General features: G+C 30.4%; 1 protein-coding gene and 1 long non-coding RNA gene across 4 annotated transcripts in view; one reads left to right on the top strand and one right to left on the bottom strand.

The window, feature by feature from the left end:
* chas (chascon) overlaps positions 1 to 20,781 on the top strand; it is a 155,105-nt gene that overhangs the window by 52,130 nt on the left and 82,194 nt on the right. For 2 of the 3 annotated variants that reach the window (XM_088183516.1, XM_088183517.1), the window contains exons 2-5: positions 6,016 to 6,299; positions 6,375 to 6,411; positions 12,194 to 12,363; positions 12,803 to 13,039. In XM_088183516.1, coding sequence (XP_088039642.1) covers positions 6,198 to 6,299; positions 6,375 to 6,411; positions 12,194 to 12,363; positions 12,803 to 13,039 — 546 coding nt within the window. In that variant the 5' untranslated portion in view covers positions 6,016 to 6,197. The remainder of the gene's footprint in view (positions 1 to 6,015; positions 6,300 to 6,374; positions 6,412 to 12,193; positions 12,364 to 12,802; positions 13,040 to 20,781) is intronic. The other variant, XM_088183515.1, reaches the window with a different exon arrangement.
* Positions 11,296 to 11,562, bottom strand: LOC148237013 (uncharacterized). Its single transcript, XR_015809177.1, has 2 exons — positions 11,437 to 11,562; positions 11,296 to 11,356 (listed from the first exon to the last, which is right to left on the bottom strand). It is a non-coding gene; the product is annotated as an uncharacterized LOC148237013 (long non-coding RNA).

Raw genomic sequence — 20,781 nt, 5'->3', positions numbered from 1 at the left:
TTACTATCAATTCCAAAAAATATGTAAACTAATTGAAATTTATCTTTGAATCAAACGTAGTTTATTATAATATTACACACTTTTTTTACCTTATGAACAATTAATATCAGATTGGGATGGTGAATACTTGATTGTAATGTTCTATAGATTTTTGAGTTTATACTATATAAAACGGGCTCAAGTTTTATAAAGAGTAGTTAGCCTAAAACGGGTTGCACCATACAAGGAAAATATATAATAAAGAAATGTAGATCTTAAAATATTAATTTTTTAAGGTCTACATATCTTTATTATATATTTAATGATGCTTGAAAAAAATCAGAGCAATTTTTCATTTATAACATAGTAAAACATTACTTCAAATGCAGACCCAAAAATAACATTAAACTGAAACAAAGTCAACTAAACAAAGGATTGCTTAGTCATTTATTTAGGATTTTGATTGTTATCTTGCAGCCACTGGTTGTTATCTAGATTAATTTATATTTTTATTTTATCAATATGGTTGATATCTAGATTGTCCTTAACGTAAATAAAAGGCATTTAGTGTAGTGTTCATTAAAAAAAAAATCAAAGTAGAACTTCTTCATTTTATAATATTCTATTCATAGAAAAGTCAGAATATTTTTATGTAGTATTTTATAATACTTTCTTAGAAATATATGAACAAAAAATATAAAAATATTGTTTTTAGTACTTAGGCAATTATAAAACAACTAATACTATGCGTTCCACGTTAATCTTTCTAATTATAAATTTGTAATATTTTTGTCTCCTATTAAAAAATATGTGATTTATGTGTCATATATATTATTAATTCAACGTCACAGTATTATATTAAAGTGTCACTTGTTTAGAGGTTATTCCCTTAGTTAGATAGGATTCATAAAAACTGTCTTTTGTAAAAATCTGGTTTTCGTCTTTTAAGCTATCTATCTATCTAAGTACAAGAATGTAAAAAAATAATTATTAAATAGACTTAAACCATCACAAAATATAAATTATTTTTTATTATTTAATTAAGTAATTACTTTAGGTAATGATTAAAAAAATGTATAAAATTTTGTATTTTTATTTAAGAAATATGGTATAAAATAATAGGAATTGTAAACCATTAATTGATACAGTTTTATTCTGAACACAATATGATAAATACCTTTTCATTGGTTACTAAATTTGGTTTTATTTTTTTCAGAGCAACAAATAATTGGGATTATTATTTTCTTCTTTTAATATTTGTCTCAAATATTAGAAAAAAAAAGATTTGATATTATTACTTTTTAAATATTATTTTAATCATTTTTTTATCCTATTTTGATGTGAGAATCGGTTTACATAAGAAATTTGGATATATTAGTTTTTGCATCTATCATAAATACACTAGATTCGTTTGAGTTAAGTGAATAAAAATATCGATTTTTAAAATTATAAATTTCTTCATTATGTATATGCGTTACAACCGGGTAAACACAATCAACAACCACTATGTAAATAGTGAGATAGCACAATTAAATCATTGTCTGTATTTTTTTTAATTATAAATTATTTTAGCTTACATGCAATTTATGTTACAACGCACGAACTAGCTCACGATTTTAACTTTTAAGTATTTCTTACTGACTTATACCACTATTTTATCATGATGGTTAAAACAACTTGATGGGAATAATTTAAATGAGCAATACATAACAGTAATTGATACATAAAACGAATTGTTTGTGCATTACTATTAGACAGTGAACACCCCATGCTACGTATCCTTTTCGGAAGAAAAAATACGGAAATTTAGTTTAAATAAATACAAAAATAATTTGTTTCATTGAATAAAGTATTTATTTAAATGGACATATTAAAAAAAAACTGTTGAATCGCATCCGAATTTGATAAAAAATTGTGAAAGTTTAATAAACTGTATTAAAATATGCAATATGTACACATTTTCATATTAAATAGAGAATACATTTTTTTCTTAATCTCGTGATCAAATATATTAAATGTATTTTCCTTTTGTCAATTTTTAAAATTATTTTTAACATGAGCTTATGAAAATTTAAAAATGCAAAAAAAAATATACAAATTTACGGATATTTATTTTATCTCTTATGAAGTTGTGTATTGAAGTACCAGTTTTATAACATATATCATATGATTAAAATTAGGAATACAAATAAACTAATAATATAAGTTTAGGGGGCGTAGCTCTAGGGGTGGTTGACCTTGCGGCCAATGAGACTCTTGTGTGAATCTAGATGAACTTTTTTATTAAGTTATATTTACATTCGATTATGGACGATAAACGGCGTGACGTTTCTCCCAACTGCGGTGAAGGTGGTGCAGGTGGTGATGAACGTAGATTATGCTCCGGGCTCTTGTGGAGTTCCAGGAGTGATCTTTTGGTCTGTCGGTGAGGGCGCGTGCATGGTTCCTCCGGACGGCTGCTGGTAGATTTTCTCTCTCTTTCTGGCTGGGTGGATCGTCTGCGTCACTTGCTCTCTGCTGTCTCCGGTCGTCTTTTGTCTGGTGTCTCAGACCGTCTGCCCTTTCCTCATCGGAGTCCAGGCTTATATCCTTTAGGGGTTGCACGCTTGCTGGCCAATCGCAATTGTGCATCGATCTCCTAGCCAATTGCTGCAGTGCCTTTTCGAAAGCGAGTTTCTTGCTTGTCCAGACTTTCGAATTCTTCGGAAAGAGTTCGCAATGTGGTGATTTATTGCGTCCGTAGCAGTTTTGTCACAAAGGGATTCTCTTAACGACTCGTGTTGTGTGGTCAAAAGAAATCCCTCCTGTGCCATGATATTTGTCTCATTGTTAATAAATGATCGTTTTTGTTCACAGTCATTAACAATGAAACAATTGTCCTTTTAAATGTGGACCTATTTGTGTGGTCGCCACATAAGTGTTGCATTAAAAATATTACCCGGTATTAGAAAAAATATGTTTGCAAATTTTCTTTTACTTTCAAATTCAGTTTAACAGTACGTTTCAAATAACATAAATCAACAACAAATACGATAAATATAACTCAAAATTTTGCACATTACCATCGCATGCCCGCGTACACGCAACAAGTCACATGAAGCCATTTGTCAAGAGTACGATGAAAAATCGTTATTTATACGAAACACACGCTGGCGTTATGGCATAATGAGCCGTTTTTCGCCGAGAGTTTCCACACGTCTCAGTGCAAACAATATTTTCGGGCATGCGAACGCAATTTGCGTAATTTTCCCTTTCTACTACTGCCCATTATCCACCTTGCGCAACTATCGCAAAATTCCCATGGAGAATAATCTACATGGATGGCCCGTGGGCGTCGAGGGGCTAATGCGACCCTGTTTTGAATTTCGAAAGATACAGCACTCTCGGCTCTGGTATCTGCGATAGACACATAATGTACCTCAATTGGGTTACGACAGCAGGAATGCAGTTATTAAATTTCAATACGCGTGAATGGAGAGTAATGATACCGGATCGTATCTCTAATTCTCTGCGGTTTTTAAACGGTTTTTCAATTAATTGCTGCGGCGTAAAACATTGAATTATTGCAATAAATATGAATTTGATTGCGTTTTGTTATGTATATATTAAAGTATAACTTTGGCCATGGAAGTAATATGTTTTTACTACATTGTAAGAGATTTATAATAAACACGTTTACTACAAATAATGTGTCTATTAACGTCTTCTTTCATTTCTTCTCAGTTATTATTTTGCTTACTGAGAATAATAATAAATTTAATAGCTTATTTATTTTGGTGTAAAACTAGTGTTTATATTTTAAAGTACCCTTAACCCTACGTTCAATAAAGGAACTCTATTGCATAGTGCTACATATGTGTAACAAACGCCGAGCCACTGTGTTTCAAATTATTCCGATAGATGTCTCTGAACGCGTGATAATGCCATTTAAAAAATAAATTCGTTATGTGCAGATGTGTCACATTTTTGGGAATTCCAACATTTGTTTTCATTGGTGCTAGTGGATATAAAATGAAATAAAATTAATTTATATACTCCAAAAAGTTTAGCCTACCATTGTTTATTTATTTTTGATTTCTATTTTTTGTAATAGTTGAATAAAATAAACAAAACATGCAGTTATAGACACTGACCTATATTGAACAAGAGGAACAGATGTAAAATGCCATTTTGAATCTGTTCCTCATGAATTTCACAAGCAATGTATGAAAAATGTGGTGTGGTCTTATGTTTTAAAAAGAAGAAAAATTTCTTTAAGAATTTTCACTTGTAAATATTTTTTGTATGTTTTTAATTTTAATATATTTGGTCGCGTTCTGCATGATGTTGCATATTTACGACAAGCATTTTTTTAAATAAATATAATCCACAAATAAGCTTAAAAATTTGTTTAATTATTTTTGCCGTCATTTTCAGCCTAATTTTAGTATCAAATATTTTTATTTTTGAATTCGGAAAAATCATGCATTTAAGGGTTAATTTGGTACACCTCGTTCTATAAATATGATGCACACATGCAAATGTATATGCATTATCAAAGTAACTCCACAACGTCACTTAAACAATCGACGTATTATTTGCTATTTTTAAAGACTTTATTTAACAGTTATTCCTAGTTAATTTAAAGTAGTAAAATTGATTATTAATAGAAGCTTGACTCTCGTAAAAAGCCCAATTTTTAGTTTGTGTTATGATACATATGTTACGAAGTTGTTCCATAAAATAAGTGAACATTTTAAGTGGATTCCTTTTTAAGGACGCTGTAACTATAGATGAGTTATTTAATTAACGTGGCATAAAATTTTATATTAAATATATTGTATGTTAGTAAGAAACTGTATACGTAAATTATTTTATTTTATTTTTAGTATTAAATTTTGCTTTTAGTAAAATTATTTATGTTTATGTTTTATCTCGCCTTACTTAACTGTAGGCTTAATTAGAAAAAAACGTAAAATTCTAATACATTCGTGTCTAAATTAAATCACTGGGTTAAAATATACCGAAAATTACATTAAAAAGTTTATTAAATTTCAGAAAAAAATAAATGTTTTTATAAAAAAACGTAACAATCATTTTTACACAAATTTTTATTTGAGTATCAAAATATTTCTTTTGTACCTTAGAGCGTAAATTATTTTTAATACGTATTACATATGTATAAGATTTTCTATATTTTTTGCTAGATGCAGTAGACTTTCCTATTTGCTTATTATTTATATGAATATTACTTTCTTAAAGTATTGGACGTGCAATAATTAACAAAGAAAATGTCATACAATATTGTTTTCAATTTCACAGTGACCACATTGTATTATAATAACATTAGTCGGTAGTCATTCAAAAAAGAGTTTGTTTGTGTCACATCAATGCAACTCTTTGACAGTAAAGAGCATTTTAAACTACGGAAGTATAGTAATATATATTTTGCGTATGTTAATATATTTTTTCCTACATTCGCTTTTCTTTTTGAATTGCATTTATAGTTGGGGTTTATAACTTATTTGATACCCAATAGCAAACTAAAAATGTAAAAAAATATTTTTAGGAATATTGACTATTGGAAATACTATTTTCCGGTAGTTCTAGTACTACGTGAATAGTGATATTATTATTTCAAAGACATATGTTCCTTTATACCGATTTTTTACCTATGAACGAATATGCCTCATTAATAGGTTAATAGTCTGAGCTGCGTAAAAGTCACTGTTGAAATCGTTGATCAACAACGGGTAGCTTTTATACTACCTTCAGATCGCAAAAACGCCTTTCCAAGCGCCCCACAGATGTGGAAACGTAGATCGGTCAGAATGCAGTACACCTTGCAAGGCCGTTCTCCGACACATAATGAATAAACACCATAAACAGCTGCTGCATCGCCACCATTGTTGTATGATGCAACAAGATTGTGTCATCGATATAGGATTGTCTCTCCACAGGGACGCTCGGCCATTACACATCATTAAATAGTCAACGATATCGATTAAATGCACTAAAACCAGTCCAGTCACACTCTAAATTAAAATTCATCGACAGGACGATAAACTTGCAAACGATATGGGTTAAGTGAAAACGATACGATATACATTTCATTAAAATTCATACGGGTTATTTAATATGTATGAATGTATAATTGATAATATAATATCAACGATGAAAATTAAAGTGCACCGAGTATAGATGAATTTTCCAAAGTTTTCCGTTCAACTGCCATTTTCATGGTGGTGGTGGTGTTGGTTCGTGAGTGTGACGACAGCGCCTCACAGCGGACGCCACTCGTACTATTGAAGTTCGTTTCTCGCGTGGATGTGGACAAAGAGGTTCGAAACTTGACTAAATCAATCGAAATGAAAAATCTCAATATTAATTAAAATTTTTACTGTTTTATGTTACAGGTGGAACCTGGCGATACAGTAGCTACTACAAAAGAGGGTGAGTTTTAATAAATCTTACTTTAATCAATATATTATATAATATTTATATTATTTTTTTATAAAAGTTTGTTTCATGATAATACTATAAGATTTTTTTAAATAATTTATTGTCTTAAAAGTGAACTGACATATAAGTAGTCGATATATTAAGACAATCTAAAATTGTCCTGGTTGCTTTCTAATATTTATATTTTATTTTTTCATAAAAAAATTATAGTAAGTGTATTAAATAAAGTGTTATATAGCAGATCATTATGCTATTTTTTATTTTTCGCCCTTAATACAATATATTTTTCAATTTCAATAAAAAAAAACAGTTTTTTTATGTAATGTTTACTTTAAGGCAAAAATGTATAAAGTTTCATTCAAGTTTGCCATAAAAATATAAATATTTTAAAAATAATTTATGATTTAAAAGATACCTGAAATATATTTTTATTGAAATATATGAAATATATATATTTATGTATGTTATTTTCTTTCTTTTGCCTTTAATATATTTATTTATGATAATAAAATTTCATTCCTTCTGTGTTGTTTTTTTTTCAATAATAGGTGAAGGCATTTTTCAATGAGAATATAAGTTTTTAAAGTCCTTTATGGATTAATTGTAAATTAGTTTAAAGATATACATATGTAAAACACCTAGTATTTATATTATTTATAAAAAATATTTCTTTTTCTCGGCTTGAAAAATAAAATGTAAAAAACCAGGTCGATATGTTATTTTATGTTTTATCGTTTTACATTTTTTTTTATTTTTGTTAAAAAAAACTGTATCTCAACGACTTTTCATTGGTAGTTTTCATTGGGAATATATGTTTTTTAAAATAATTTATGCATTGAAAGTAAACGTTTGAAAATTACCCTATAATTTCTGATATTTATTTTTTTACTATCTTACTAATTAGTACACCTACTATAAAACTACTTGTTTTATAAAAGATATGTTAATTAACATGTTAAAAGTAAGAGCAATATGTAATTTATTGTTTTTTTGATTTTTGATAAAAAAACTGTACTTTAATAACTTTGTATTTCCAATGGTAGATAAAAGCATTTAAACAATTAAAACCATTGCTAAAAGTTACTTTAAATCTATAATAATTTTCATTGATAATATAAGTTTTTTAAATAATTTATGGTTTAAAATTAAACATTTGGAAGTTTTCCTCTATTTTCTGATATTTATATTTTTACTAGCTTACTAATTATTATTATACTTACCATAAGACTATATTTTTTTATAAAAGGTGTGCTAATTAATGATAAAATTAAGAGCAATATGTTTTTCCTTTTTATTACTTTTGATAAAAATGTTTTTGTATTTCCAATGTTATTAAAAGTTACTAAATAACAATTAGTTTGCAATGAGTAGTTTTTTAATATGGCTTAAAAGTAGTTTTCAGATATTAAGACATTGCCGTGTATTTTTTTATGTTAATATTTATTTTTATTGAAAAATAGTCTTATGGTAAATGTGCTAATTGGAATGTTGAAAATATTAATAATATATTACTTATTGTTTTTTTTCGATTTTTGCTAAAAAACATACTTAAATCATTTTATGATGGTTTTTTTAATAGTAGATAAAGGCATTTAAGCAATTTTATAACCCCTATAAAAAGTTATTTAATAACAATTAGTTTTCAATGAGAATGTTTTTTGTAAATATAGTTTAAAAATAAACTGACATTAATATAATTTAAGATATTTTTTAATTTCTAATTTTCTTATTAATATTATATTTTTAATGAAAGTTTTATGGTATATATAAAAATATGAAATAGATCAATATGATATTTTATATTTTTCGCCTTTAATCTATTTTTCTCGATTTTTATTAAAATAACTATAATTTTATATAAACGCATTTCTACATTTTGTTATATTAAAAAGACTATATTTCATCATAAATAGCTGCCGATACAATACTATATTTGCGTTAACACAGTCAGTTCCAGAGCTAATAACTTCATCATTATTCATAATTAGGAAAGAGATGGCAAATTTGGGTTTACGCACCTACTATTAACTCTAAAATTCACGATACGGAAATTGGTTTGAAATACTTATCATTACTTGATTGGGGAATATAAAAAATATTGTAATGATTTTAATTTCTATAGAAATATTAGAAATTAAAAGTAGAGGCGTAAATCTCTTTCTTAATTATGAATATGAATGAAATATATAGTCCTCGAACTGACTGTGTTAACGCAAATATAGAATAGTTAAATTTAAATGTTACGGTGAATGTGTATTACAAGTGAAAATATTTTTTAACTAGCATTTCATTGAAATAATATCGGAATACGTTTTCACCGATATATTATACTATATCTATAAATATAGTTTCATTGATGTTGACTAGAAATTATAAATCAAACTTTTGATATGTTTTAACTAGCCAAGTAAAAAATTAAACAAATAAACCATAAATATCTTGATGTAATATTTTTTTTAAAAATAACCATAGTTTTTCTACTTTCATTAAATTTGTTTAAGTTCAGCAATATTTAAAATAAATTAAACTCAACCCAAACCTAACTCAAACAAATTACCCCAATGAAATTTCAAAAACTGTAATTAGATGTGAAAATTTTGTTTAATTAATTTATTTAGATTTGAACAGAAAATGGACGTTTTGCAACTGTCAAATTGAGTTTAAAAGATATTTTAGAACTGCATGTATTTTCAAAAGCGTCTATAAGTTAAATTATATTGACTGTGTTAACGCAAATATAATATACAATAGTAACAAGTTCATGCATGACTTATAAATATTATTTTATATAATATATTATATTTTTGGGTTGAATATAATTTATTATAGATAAATTCAAGTTTAACATAACTTTCATTCAGATTTATAAAACATATTATTTTTTTTAAAAATCTCATTTTCGATCGTAAAAAATACACAATTTACTCAATAGTTTTACATCATTAGTAGAGATACGTGTTTTTAGCATCTATTTTCGAAAAAAATAGCATTTTGATGTTACAATTTAGCGTTTTGGAGCAAATAAAGTAACAATTTTTAGCATCTATTTAGCGTTTATTATTTTAATTAATTTATTTTAAACATAATTTAATATAAAATATGCAATTCAGTAGTAGAAAACATTAAAAAATAAGTAAATAGATGAGAATTTCTTTATTAATATAAAAGACATTAAAATTTATTAAAATTTAGCATAGAACATGTCTCAATGGATGATTCCTTAAGTCTAGTACGACGATCAGTGACAACTAAATTATAAGTGCTAAAGTAGCGTTCTGCATCTACACTGTTTGCAGGACACCAAATTGATTGTATGGCCGCATTACCAAATTCCACATGTTTTATTTTTGTGGCAAGTAAGAGTTGGAGTGTGTCTGTTTTTACTCCACTTTTAATACTAGATACTAAATTATTAAAAAAATGTGAATAACCCTCTAAACATTGGATCGTTGTTAATATCGAAAATAGAGGTAAATTCCTAAATAATAATAGTACTTCGTCGCTTTGGAAATTGCATTTACTTCCAGCTACAGATGGATTGAACAGTTGGTTTAATGATTCATAAAAAAGATTAGTCTCATTTATAGATAAATGAGACTCGAGTTTCAATAGAGCTTTACCGGAAGCTTCCTTGAGCATATTTATTAAATCTTTTTTTGTATTTTCATTACTTTCAAGAAGTAAGTTTTGTGTTTCGATAGGAAAAATGCCACCCATATTGTAATTTAAGGAATCTTTTATCCCCATAATTTCTTCCCACAATAAATGAGAAAAGGGGTACGAAGATCCTTCCAGTTTGTTCATTAAATTGGTAAATTTATCGCATATTTCGCTAACATATTTACATTCAATTTTTAATCTAATTGTATCGGACTCATATAATTCAATGATTTTTTCTTTTGTAACATTTCTTAATTCCGAGCTTTTAAAAAAAATAATTAAGGCATCAAAATAAGTGTCCAAATATCTAACTGATTTGAACCATGATTTCCAGCGAGTTATGACTGGACTTGGAAATAGCACCGCTGGAAGATCTGGGTATGATATTTGCAAAAATGCAATATAATTTGATTTCATTTTTCTGGAATGCAAAAATGCTATTTTTAGTTTACTAATGTATTCATTCAGCAATTTCAACTCTTTCATGAATGTATTTCCCACCAAACTAATTTTGTGAGCCCAGCATTGAAAATGAAGCATTTTATTGCCAATTAAAACATTGAGGCTTTTATAACAAGCTGTCATATATGGCGCTGAATCTGATACAAATCCTACAATATCAGAATACGAAATTTCATACTCTTTAAGAGTATCTACTATTGTTTGCGAGCACGTCGTAGCATTAGCTGTATCTAAAAAATTACATGATGCTAAATACACATTTTGTTCACTTGCAGGTAACACTGTTTTAAATAAAACTGCAAACACACATCGTCCCATTTTATCAGAAGTTTCATCCACTATTATTACAAGAGGTTTGTTTTTTATTTCTTCTAATATTTCTTTCTTCATATCTGCTCCACATATTGGAACATATGTTCTCCGTAAATGATCTGCACACGGTAATTCACCAGATCCCTGGACATATTGACTAAAATATTGTCGCACTGCAGGATGGTCTAACTTTGCTAGCGGTATGTTAGCTTTAAGACACATGCTAACGGTATTTTTTATAAATGCAGATTTTTCTTGCCTTTTGACTACAATGTTTGGAATTGTTGATTGACGAGTATGACTTGTGGAAGGTTTTGAAACTCTTTTTTTATGGCTATTTGATTGTAAATGTTTGGTTAAATTATCTTTCTTTTTCCAATCTAGCTGACAATTACAATGCCGGCACATCAAATTATTGTCATCATTTATATAAAAACCATCTTTTTTGTATGCTGCAGCTCTTTCTTTAATATCAACATTTGCTCGACCCATATTGTTGAAACTGAAAAAATACATATAATATTAATATTTAATAAACGTTGTAATAAGTAAAATAAAATAATCTTTGACATGTAAACTCACCAAGAGATTGTGACGAATAATTCATTAATTTGTGGAAGAAAACAGTTCTGAACGTATGCTCGCGTGCATATGTCAACAACACATAACCTCAAAAGATGCGAATGTCAATGTAGCGTCATAGACCACAGACAATAAGTTAAGCAGCTTAACTTATTGTCTGTGGTCTATGACTAGAGTTCGGGCAGACTGACCATAGACATTGAGAATCGATATTTGGAATAATTATTTTGCTATTTTAATTTTTTCACGTCTATTCACATATTTCAACAATTTCGCAACAATTTCGCATATATCACGTTTATCGCTTTTATTTCGCATTTATCGCAAAACGCGATAATCACGTATCTCTAATCATTAGGTTTAATCATTTAATATCCATATTAAGTGTATTATTTTGCTGTTTTTATAATACTGTCCAAAGGATTATGATACAACCCGATACAAAACCTATTTAACCGCACGCATTGTGCGCTCTCGTTTTTGTTTCACTTTTCAATACTTTTAAAGGTCAAATTCATGTTGCCTCGAGGGAGGATGCCTTGCCATTGTCTTACGTATGATGTTCATTGTTCTCCTTTCATTATCCTCAACGTATCTATCGTCTAAAAACACACGCACATATGCAGACTCCATTATCTAAATACAAAACATAAAAACGATTTCACCCGGAATGATTCACTTTCTTGATACACTTAATTATTGAAAGTGGTTCGATCGGATGCGGGTTCTTGTTTTTAATTATTATTAATTTATTCAGAGGAATGGGTGACCAAGAAGACGAAGGAGTTGACGACGACTCGGCAGATAGCGACGAGAGTTCAGCGTCAGGTGGTTTTGGAAGACGGTAAAGTGCTTTTGGACTCTGGACCTCTGGTCTCTACCACCACCAGCGAAGATACCGAGACTCAGGAGCATGAGCATACTGAAGTGAGTTTTATGATTCATTTTCATAAATTAATTTTTAGATGTCATTGTGGCAGCTATATGAATTGAGATCACATTCTTTCTAGTCGAGTTTGACATCGATCGATTATTTAAAAAGTATCAAACATGACCATCTAGAGAGGACTGAATAATAATGTCAATGTAAAATACATTTAGGTTTCTCTTATAATTATTTATGGTTTTAAAGATATACATGTTTAGATTAGATAAACTAAAAATCTAGTTAATGACCATAATTATTTTTCTTATTCATTCATATGAGACGAATATGTTTATTGGATATAATTATTTGACTTCTATAATAATTCAGATGATATGTCTTAAATCAAATAATTATTTTTATCTGAGAATTTGATATTACCTATAGATTCGGTAGAATTTGAGCAATCATTAGTCTTTATTTATTGACTTTATTTTATAGCATCGGAAGTTAGACGATCCGCCTAAAGATGAAGTCGACTGCGTCGATGGTGCCATTGAGGATGTTGCCAAGAACGGTGGAATCAAAGAGCTGGTGTCTAAATCATCTTGGGTGCCGGTCGCCAATGCTGACGGCAAGGTCCGAGAAGTCAAGGAGAAGAGGGTTCTCACGCACGAAGAGACGGATGAGATTAAGGAGGTCGAGGAGAGAAGACATTTTGGGGACATTACCGACGAGGTAAGTCACCGCAAGGCCTTGTACATAACATAGAAAGTAACACGAACACTCATCATAATCTCACCGCGGAAATCGAAGGTTGTAAAAAAGGCGTGAGAGGAAATCGAACAGAGCCATTAATCACTAACATATCGGTTCGGAAGTGGAAGCATAAAAAATACGCAAATACGATAATTTGCATTTTACCTCTGCAATTGGCGAAAGTCTCGTATTGAATTGACCGCTCGGGTTCATTAGGGTTAAGGTTAACGCGCGCTAGTTAAACTTGAACCGTATAGAAACAATGCTCATTATATATTTTTTTATCTTATACATTTCAATCCGAAACGCACAACCGTAAATATTATATTGATGGATCGTCAGTGTCTGGCGCGCGTCTCCTTACTGTTCGAAATCGGTATAACAGTAAACTTTTATATAAAAAAAACTTTTGTGTGCGTATTCGATGCATTTTGATCAGAACAGGTTGTATATAGCGGCAGACGTGATCTGATTGATGTATCGCTGACAAGTGACCGAATGCTGACTGGTCACTTTGCATTTTGTTCCCATGGAAAGTAATGCTATGATTAATGTTGCAGATTTTTTTTAATGTGACATATGATTTCCTTTTTCCTCTTTTAAAATTGAATTAAATAAAATATTTATTCAAGTAAATTGAATCATTAATTAAAACCATTTTAACTCCGCGTTGACGTTGAGCAAAAAATGTAAGAACCAACCGCGAGATGAATTTTAAGACCGTATAGCCGTCACGTTCGGAAATCATGATTTGGTCATTATTACCATATCGTCCATCTTCATTATTTTTCTTTACAAATTTTTTAATTGAGTACGTGACGTGATTTGTACCTGGCGTTTCTTTGCGTCGGACCACCGACTAAATTTGTTTTTTGTTTTTGACACTGATTGTTATGAGTGTATGATAATTGAAAATTACTATTAACGATTTTCTTGAGTTTTAATCAAAAAAAAAATATACATACACCTTAACAATGTTTCATTGACTACCTTAAAAAAATATTAAATCTCATATATACACATCTATATCAATCTAGTGATTCATATCTTTCAAGAATTGCATTATAAAAGAATAGTTAGTTTTTTAAGTGCTTAAATAATTTATTTAGCACTTTGTGTTTTATTGGTATTATATTAAATTATTGTATAATCACATTGATCTCTCAGACACAATAGAAAGATGAGATTCGAACCCACGACCTAAGAAATGACTTTTACCATTGCAACATCACGTTGATTAACTCAAAGCAAAGTTGGCATTATTTAGATGTGTAGCATTATTTAAATGACTCATAACCCTAATCTGTTATGAGTTATTTTCATATCTTATTTTACTATAATTACATGAAGATCTTGATGATGCGTCAAATTCACTACCAGTTATGGGAGAACATGTGATCAATCTCAATGTTTTTGATTAAAATCTTTGGACTAATTCGAGTTGATTTGATTTGTACATACCTGGATTTTAAAATAGTATTTTTTTTCAATGATACAGGGAGATCTTCTTCTTTTCAGATATGCATAGCTAGGGGTGAAAGACATTCTTTATATAACTTAACGGATGAGTAGTTTACTTTTTTTTATGGTTTTATGAGAGTTAACTCTATTTTTTTTATATTTTAAACTTTTCTATATTTTTAGTCTGTAGGAATAATCTGGTTTTTGAAAAAATTGTGGATTAAATAAGAACCGTTTTTGTACAATTTTAAATGGGAATAGAAAAAAAATATTGAATTAAATTATAATGCGAAAATATATTTAATGGACTCCAACCCTGAGAAAACGATGATTCCGGACCTCATGATAAAAATAGCATTTTATATATTGTTAACATCGTAATATAATTTCTTGAATAAATAGCAATAGGTATGAGTTAACCATTTCTATGCAAAAATTAAACAAAAAAATAAGCTATAAATTCTGAAATCATACTTTATGCGAAATATTTTAATTAGGCATTAAAAATTATTAAAAATATCTACTTTTAGGGGCGTAGCTCTAGGGGTGGTTGACCTCGCGGCATTTGAGACTCTTTGGTGAATCCTATTAGATTGTTTATTAAGTTATAATTACAATTTTGACTATGGACGATTACGGCATGACGTTTCTTGCGATGAAGGTGTGCAGGTGATGATCTTCAGGTCTGTCGGTGAGGGCGCGTGGCTGCTGGTAGATCTTAGCTCTCTGATCGTCTGCGTCGCTGGTTCGGCTGTCTGGTGACGTCTCTTGTCTCGTGCCTCAGCCATCTCGTATCTCGGACCGTCAGCCCTGGGCCGTCTGCCCTCTCCTCGTCGGAATCCGGGCTTATATCCTTTAGGGGGATGCACGCTAGCTGGCCAATCGCGATTGTGCATCGATCGTTTCTTAGAATTCGAGAAATCGGATGTTGTGTTTCCGAAAGCAAGTTTTTTGCTTGGCTCCAAACTTTTGAATTCTTCAGAAAGGGTTTGCATTGTGGTGATTGATTGCGTCCGTACCGTTTTGTCACAAAACGGATCCTCTTAACGACCCGTGCTGTGTGTGGTCAAAAGAAATCGCTCTTGTGCCATGATGTTTGTCTCATTGTTAATGAATAAACGTTTTTGTTCACGGCCATTAATAATGTGACATAATTATCATATTTTTCACCTGATAATAAGTCGTGTTTTCTTTGCTGCTCAGTGTTGCCATATAGTGTATTTCCAGTCCAGGTCAACGCTGTGAAAACGCTCGATCATCAAGCGCTTATATTAATACTTAATATAACAATATTACGAGTGAGAATCAAATAAAGCACATCTAAACCAAATTTTGACCAATAGGAGAGCGCAAAAAACAATTATCGCTTCTCAGAAGTCAAAAATCCACGTCAAAAGCAATAAAATCGTGTCGGAGCCGCCGCAGTGGGAACGCTCGGTAACGAGCGTTCCCACTGCGGCGGCTCCGACACGATTTTATTGCTTTTGACGTGAATTTTTGCCTTCTGAGAAGCGATAATTGTTTTTGCGCTCTCCTATTGACCAAAATTAGGTTTGAAAATACTTTGATCAGCAGTAAGGATAGCTAGTGTAATATCAAAATGCAGTCAAACTATGAAGCAATATGTGAGATGCAATGTACTTATTCTTCCGTTTATTTTCCCCTGAGAGATGAGTTGGTCAAGTCCAAAATACAAATATTTTGTACTTGACTTAATGAAAGTTTAGGACTATAATTACATTTATAACTTTCATTAGATTAAGTTTGGGTTTAAACAGCAAATGGACGTTTCGCAACTGTTAAATTGAGTTTTATAGACATTTTAGCGCCTATCAGTTGAATTATATTTGCGCTAGTAGAAATATATATATATACTGGTGAAAATGTATTTGAACTTAATTAGTGAAAAATAACTTTACTAAAAAATACATTCGCTGTAACATTTAAAAATCAGATGTAAGTAAATAATGTAAATATATATTACTATATATATATAGAAAATTTGAATGCATATTATTTAACTAGCAGCTGCCAGATAATTTATTTTTTCACTGGTAAAAATACATACCTACTGGTGAAAATGTATTCTGATATGATTTTACTAAAATGACACATTTTAAAAAATATTTTTGGAATAGATTCGAGCCTGTTTTTTTTTAATTGCTTTTAAATGAAAATAATATGAAACTGAGTGTATTATTAATTTATTTTGCTTCATTAAATCTAGTTGTCCAATTACTGATAAAACATTCTATAAAAACATTAAATTTATATGATTCAGCTGGTACTGTTGTTGATTTTTCGTTATTTCTTTGGTTCTTCTTTCCTGAAAATTCAGATCGAATACCTAAATTTACATTCGTTGAATATTTTCTCTCATGTTTAATGTTTATTAAATGTAGAAAAAGCAATAAAGTCAACAATAATTTGCAAACAAATTTTAACACAAACGGAGCCGCGTTAAAAACTATCTGTTTATTGTGAAAGTACTACCTAGAAAGTGGGGTGCTTTTGAAGGCAATGTTCCGCTCCTTTTATTTATTGTATAATATGTATAAAAAAGGGCTAAAGGAACTCATACCTGAAATACATCAGTATATATAATATATACATCTCAAATAAGTGTTTATTATTTGAGGTCGATTTTTAGTTTTTTATAAATATATTCTTGCTATGATTTTTTCTAGAGGCTCTTCAATAAATTTGTCTCTTCTCTTACCCCTCTCGGCAGGCTTGCACCCAGGTTTATAGAAAAATCCCTCTCCTTCTCCTTCTCCCTTTTATATATGGTTCTAGTAATATGTATCGCAAAGAGGATTTTGTCAATTTTTCCTTTATCAATAATTACTCTAATAATCTAGACTAAAATAATAATTTTATTAAACTGAAAATGTTGTAGATTAAGGTTAGGGACTTAATATTATAAAAATATATTACATACAAATATTATATACACTTATTAACAAATAACCTGCAAAATAGGGTGTCTTCAAAAGATCGAACTGTATCAAATTTTTCTTAAAAAAATCGTATAGATGTTGAGAGTTGAAGTGGCTTTTTATAGTATCTCTCATGGCTTAGATAATAATTTTAGAGTTATACAAGAGTTATTAAGGGGTCATACTGAAGCAATACCTGACATTAAAAAGTCATTTCTGAGTGTTTTGATATATTAGAAAAATATAGAATAAAAATATATGTGATTGTGAATTTAGAGCTTTATATACTACACATTAAGCAAATTGATAATATGACGATCTGTAGCTATCCAGTTTTTTTAGATTTAAGACATGGCACACTTTGGCAAAATCAGTTTAAAACGGACAATCAAGTTATGCTCTGCAACCTCATATAAATTCATTTTAATCTTTCTTGTTTATATGGGCCAGTCTCCATTTCGTACGAGGGCCGCAAAAAAACCCTCGTGCGCTCATGACTTGAATTTTTACGAATTTGTCGCTTCGCAGAAATTCGTCGTCCGAGTCTGGAGCGGTTTTTTCGTTTCGATTAACGGTCGTCGTACCGGCATCACGTGAAAGAACATGTTATATCAGAGAGTGAAGGACGACGCCGACGGAAGGAGCACGTAGGTCTACATACCTACCTTTGCAGATTCCGTCCGAGTGCCAACCCGGAAATTCGTGATCTCCGAAGCTTCGCAGTTGTGGTGGTCGTGCAGGCACCGGCTGACTTTTGTTGTTTTCTCCTCTTTACATTTTAGAAAGTGGCTAGGAGCGCGAGGATGAGGCGCTTCCAGCCGTTATGCAACTATCTATCTATCCAAGATGTAACAGCGAAGTGGTCAAGGCGAGCCGAAGGTGGACGGCGCGTGGGAGACGACCATCGTCACGATCCCAATCTACATTTTTGACACTTAACAGACAATGGTGTTACTGCTGCGACCTATGACAATGGTTTTGTAATATAATATATAAAGCTTTAAAGGTCTCCTCGTTTAATACCGTGATTTACCGTCGCGTTAAGTATGGTGGTACGTCTTCTATTAGATATTGTTTTGAAATCAAAGTGTGATTTTGTTGAAATGCTCGGCAGGACTATGTGGTGTTAAGGACCTCGTGCGAATACGTGATGGGAGTTATTTATTGGCCTATAATCGATTGTTAGAATGCCGGAGGCATAGTGGCAAGACGAACTATAGGTGTGAATTATTATTTGTGGCTATATATAAAATTTTGTTGAAAATAAAGTAAAAATATTATATTTATACATTTTTGACTAAAGTATGATTTTCGGCAATTTAAAATCATGGAAATCTAGATTTATATAACGCAGGTAAACTTATTCCAAAATGTATTTTGTGATAAAAAAATACCAATATTGCTATTGCTTAGTCCCACCTCTAATTCATTCTTATAGTGAAAGTTTAATTTTAAATTGTATATTAATGGTGGTCGTTTAATTATTACAAAGAATACGTAGAATAATGTTTATTTGATGCGATTAGACGTATCGCTAAGCTTATAAAGAAATGGGATTTTGAGATTCGTGTCGAGTGGTTTGATTTTGCAGTTAGATGGACCCTAGAAAAGCTAAAACAGATTATTTTTAGAAATATATGTAATTTATCATTCAGTGTTTATGTCAGAAATATATATAATTTATCACACAGACAGTGAAGTTGAAGAGGCGAGTCTTGAAAATCACGAAAGAGTCTTTATTGGTAGTCGAGTAGTTCTTCGAGTTTCTGATTGTAGAGTGATTTGCGTAGTTATCTTTAGTGATTCTCCGTGATTGACGATTACATAAATCATTCAATGTAGCTTTGACAATTGTCAGACACGATCATTTAAAACCATCTCTAAGTGTCGACGCTATTTAATAAAAACGTGTTCATTGTTCTGATAATCACAAAAGTGGTCTGTAAAAACATGCAATATAAAAAGTATTGTTTCTAGACACGTGTCTCGAAACTTATAAGGGTTAAGTTTTTATGCTGCGGTAATTAGTGATTAAAAATGAGTGGCTATTGTGCAATACTGGGTTTTTGGCACGATTGCTTTATACATTTTGGACGTTAAGCGTGGCTTCTAGATATCATTATTGAAGCCCCTAGAGTTTTAAAAGTATTTATAATTTGGCTTTTATGCATTTCTTGAGTGTTTTGAAATATAAATTCGGTTTTGTCCGCTCTAAAATCTCTTGGAAGTTGTCCGAGGTTACTGAGAACGAGAGGTACAGTGGGGGTAATTCAGTCGACTTGGCCAGCTTCGAGCGCTTCCGAACATTGTTGGCAAACGGACCGAAGTCGGAGCTGCTCTTTCGAGCGCGAGCATTGAGATACTTCCCCTTTCGCTCTCTCGCGTGTTAAGTGACGAGAGTGAGAGATATAATGATATGATTTTTCGTAAACTGAAATAGAACGAGTAACTCGGTTCAATGTCAATATGCGCGTATGCGTCCTATGGTCAACACGCATGACGAGCACTGCATCGTGGTCACGTGGTCAAGTTATAATACCACATGCTTATCGGGGACTTCGACAGACTCTTACTGACATCTTTGAATATTTTAGGGCACCAAAAGGGATTAATTATATTGTTGATAATATATTCTTCTAGCAGATTTCGTTATTATATTTTTTTTCATGTAAAATTAAATAATTAAAAAATAATTAGTGGTACTTGATTTTGTTAAAAAAAATCGTTTCGAATATCCTTATGTATTTTCCTAGATCGGTTTATATAAATGTCACACCATAACGATTTCCTATTTAGAATCGATGGCGACAAATTCTAGGATAGTCACAGATATAGTGTTCATATTCTGAAGTATCACTTTTATACCTTATGGCATTTTATAAAAGCAGACAAAGATTTTGCGTAAATTGAATATTTACGACCGAAAAGTTTTCACTGATATTGTATTGGTGAGTGCCCACACAAACTTTTATAATTATCAGTAACGTAATTTCAATAATATGACAATTTAAAAATTGTGATTATTTGGCACTGTTTTCGATCGCGCGCAAATATGCCAGCTGTACGTGACAGCAGCCGCCGTGCGGACGGCATATGAAATTTGTGGCAGTGCTCGGCCGACTTCAGTTGAACTTCGGTTCGGACAACTTAGTGTAGTGCAAGCATTATAATTTGCAGCCTTCTAAATGCCATTATTAAAAGCCCCTCAATTCTAATAAATATTTTAGAAATTTTAGCCCAGGAATATTAATGCACTAATTTACAAAGCTGTTTATAAGTAATTTTAACTTTTTTTGTAATTTAATATCAAAATAAATAGTT

The sequence above is a fragment of the Plectrocnemia conspersa genome, unplaced genomic scaffold, assembly GCF_051122295.1.
Source record: "Plectrocnemia conspersa isolate PC_06_02 unplaced genomic scaffold, ASM5112229v1 ptg000003l, whole genome shotgun sequence".
NCBI lineage: Eukaryota > Metazoa > Arthropoda > Insecta > Trichoptera > Polycentropodidae > Plectrocnemia > Plectrocnemia conspersa.
This window is presented reverse-complemented; position numbering and strand designations above follow the sequence as displayed.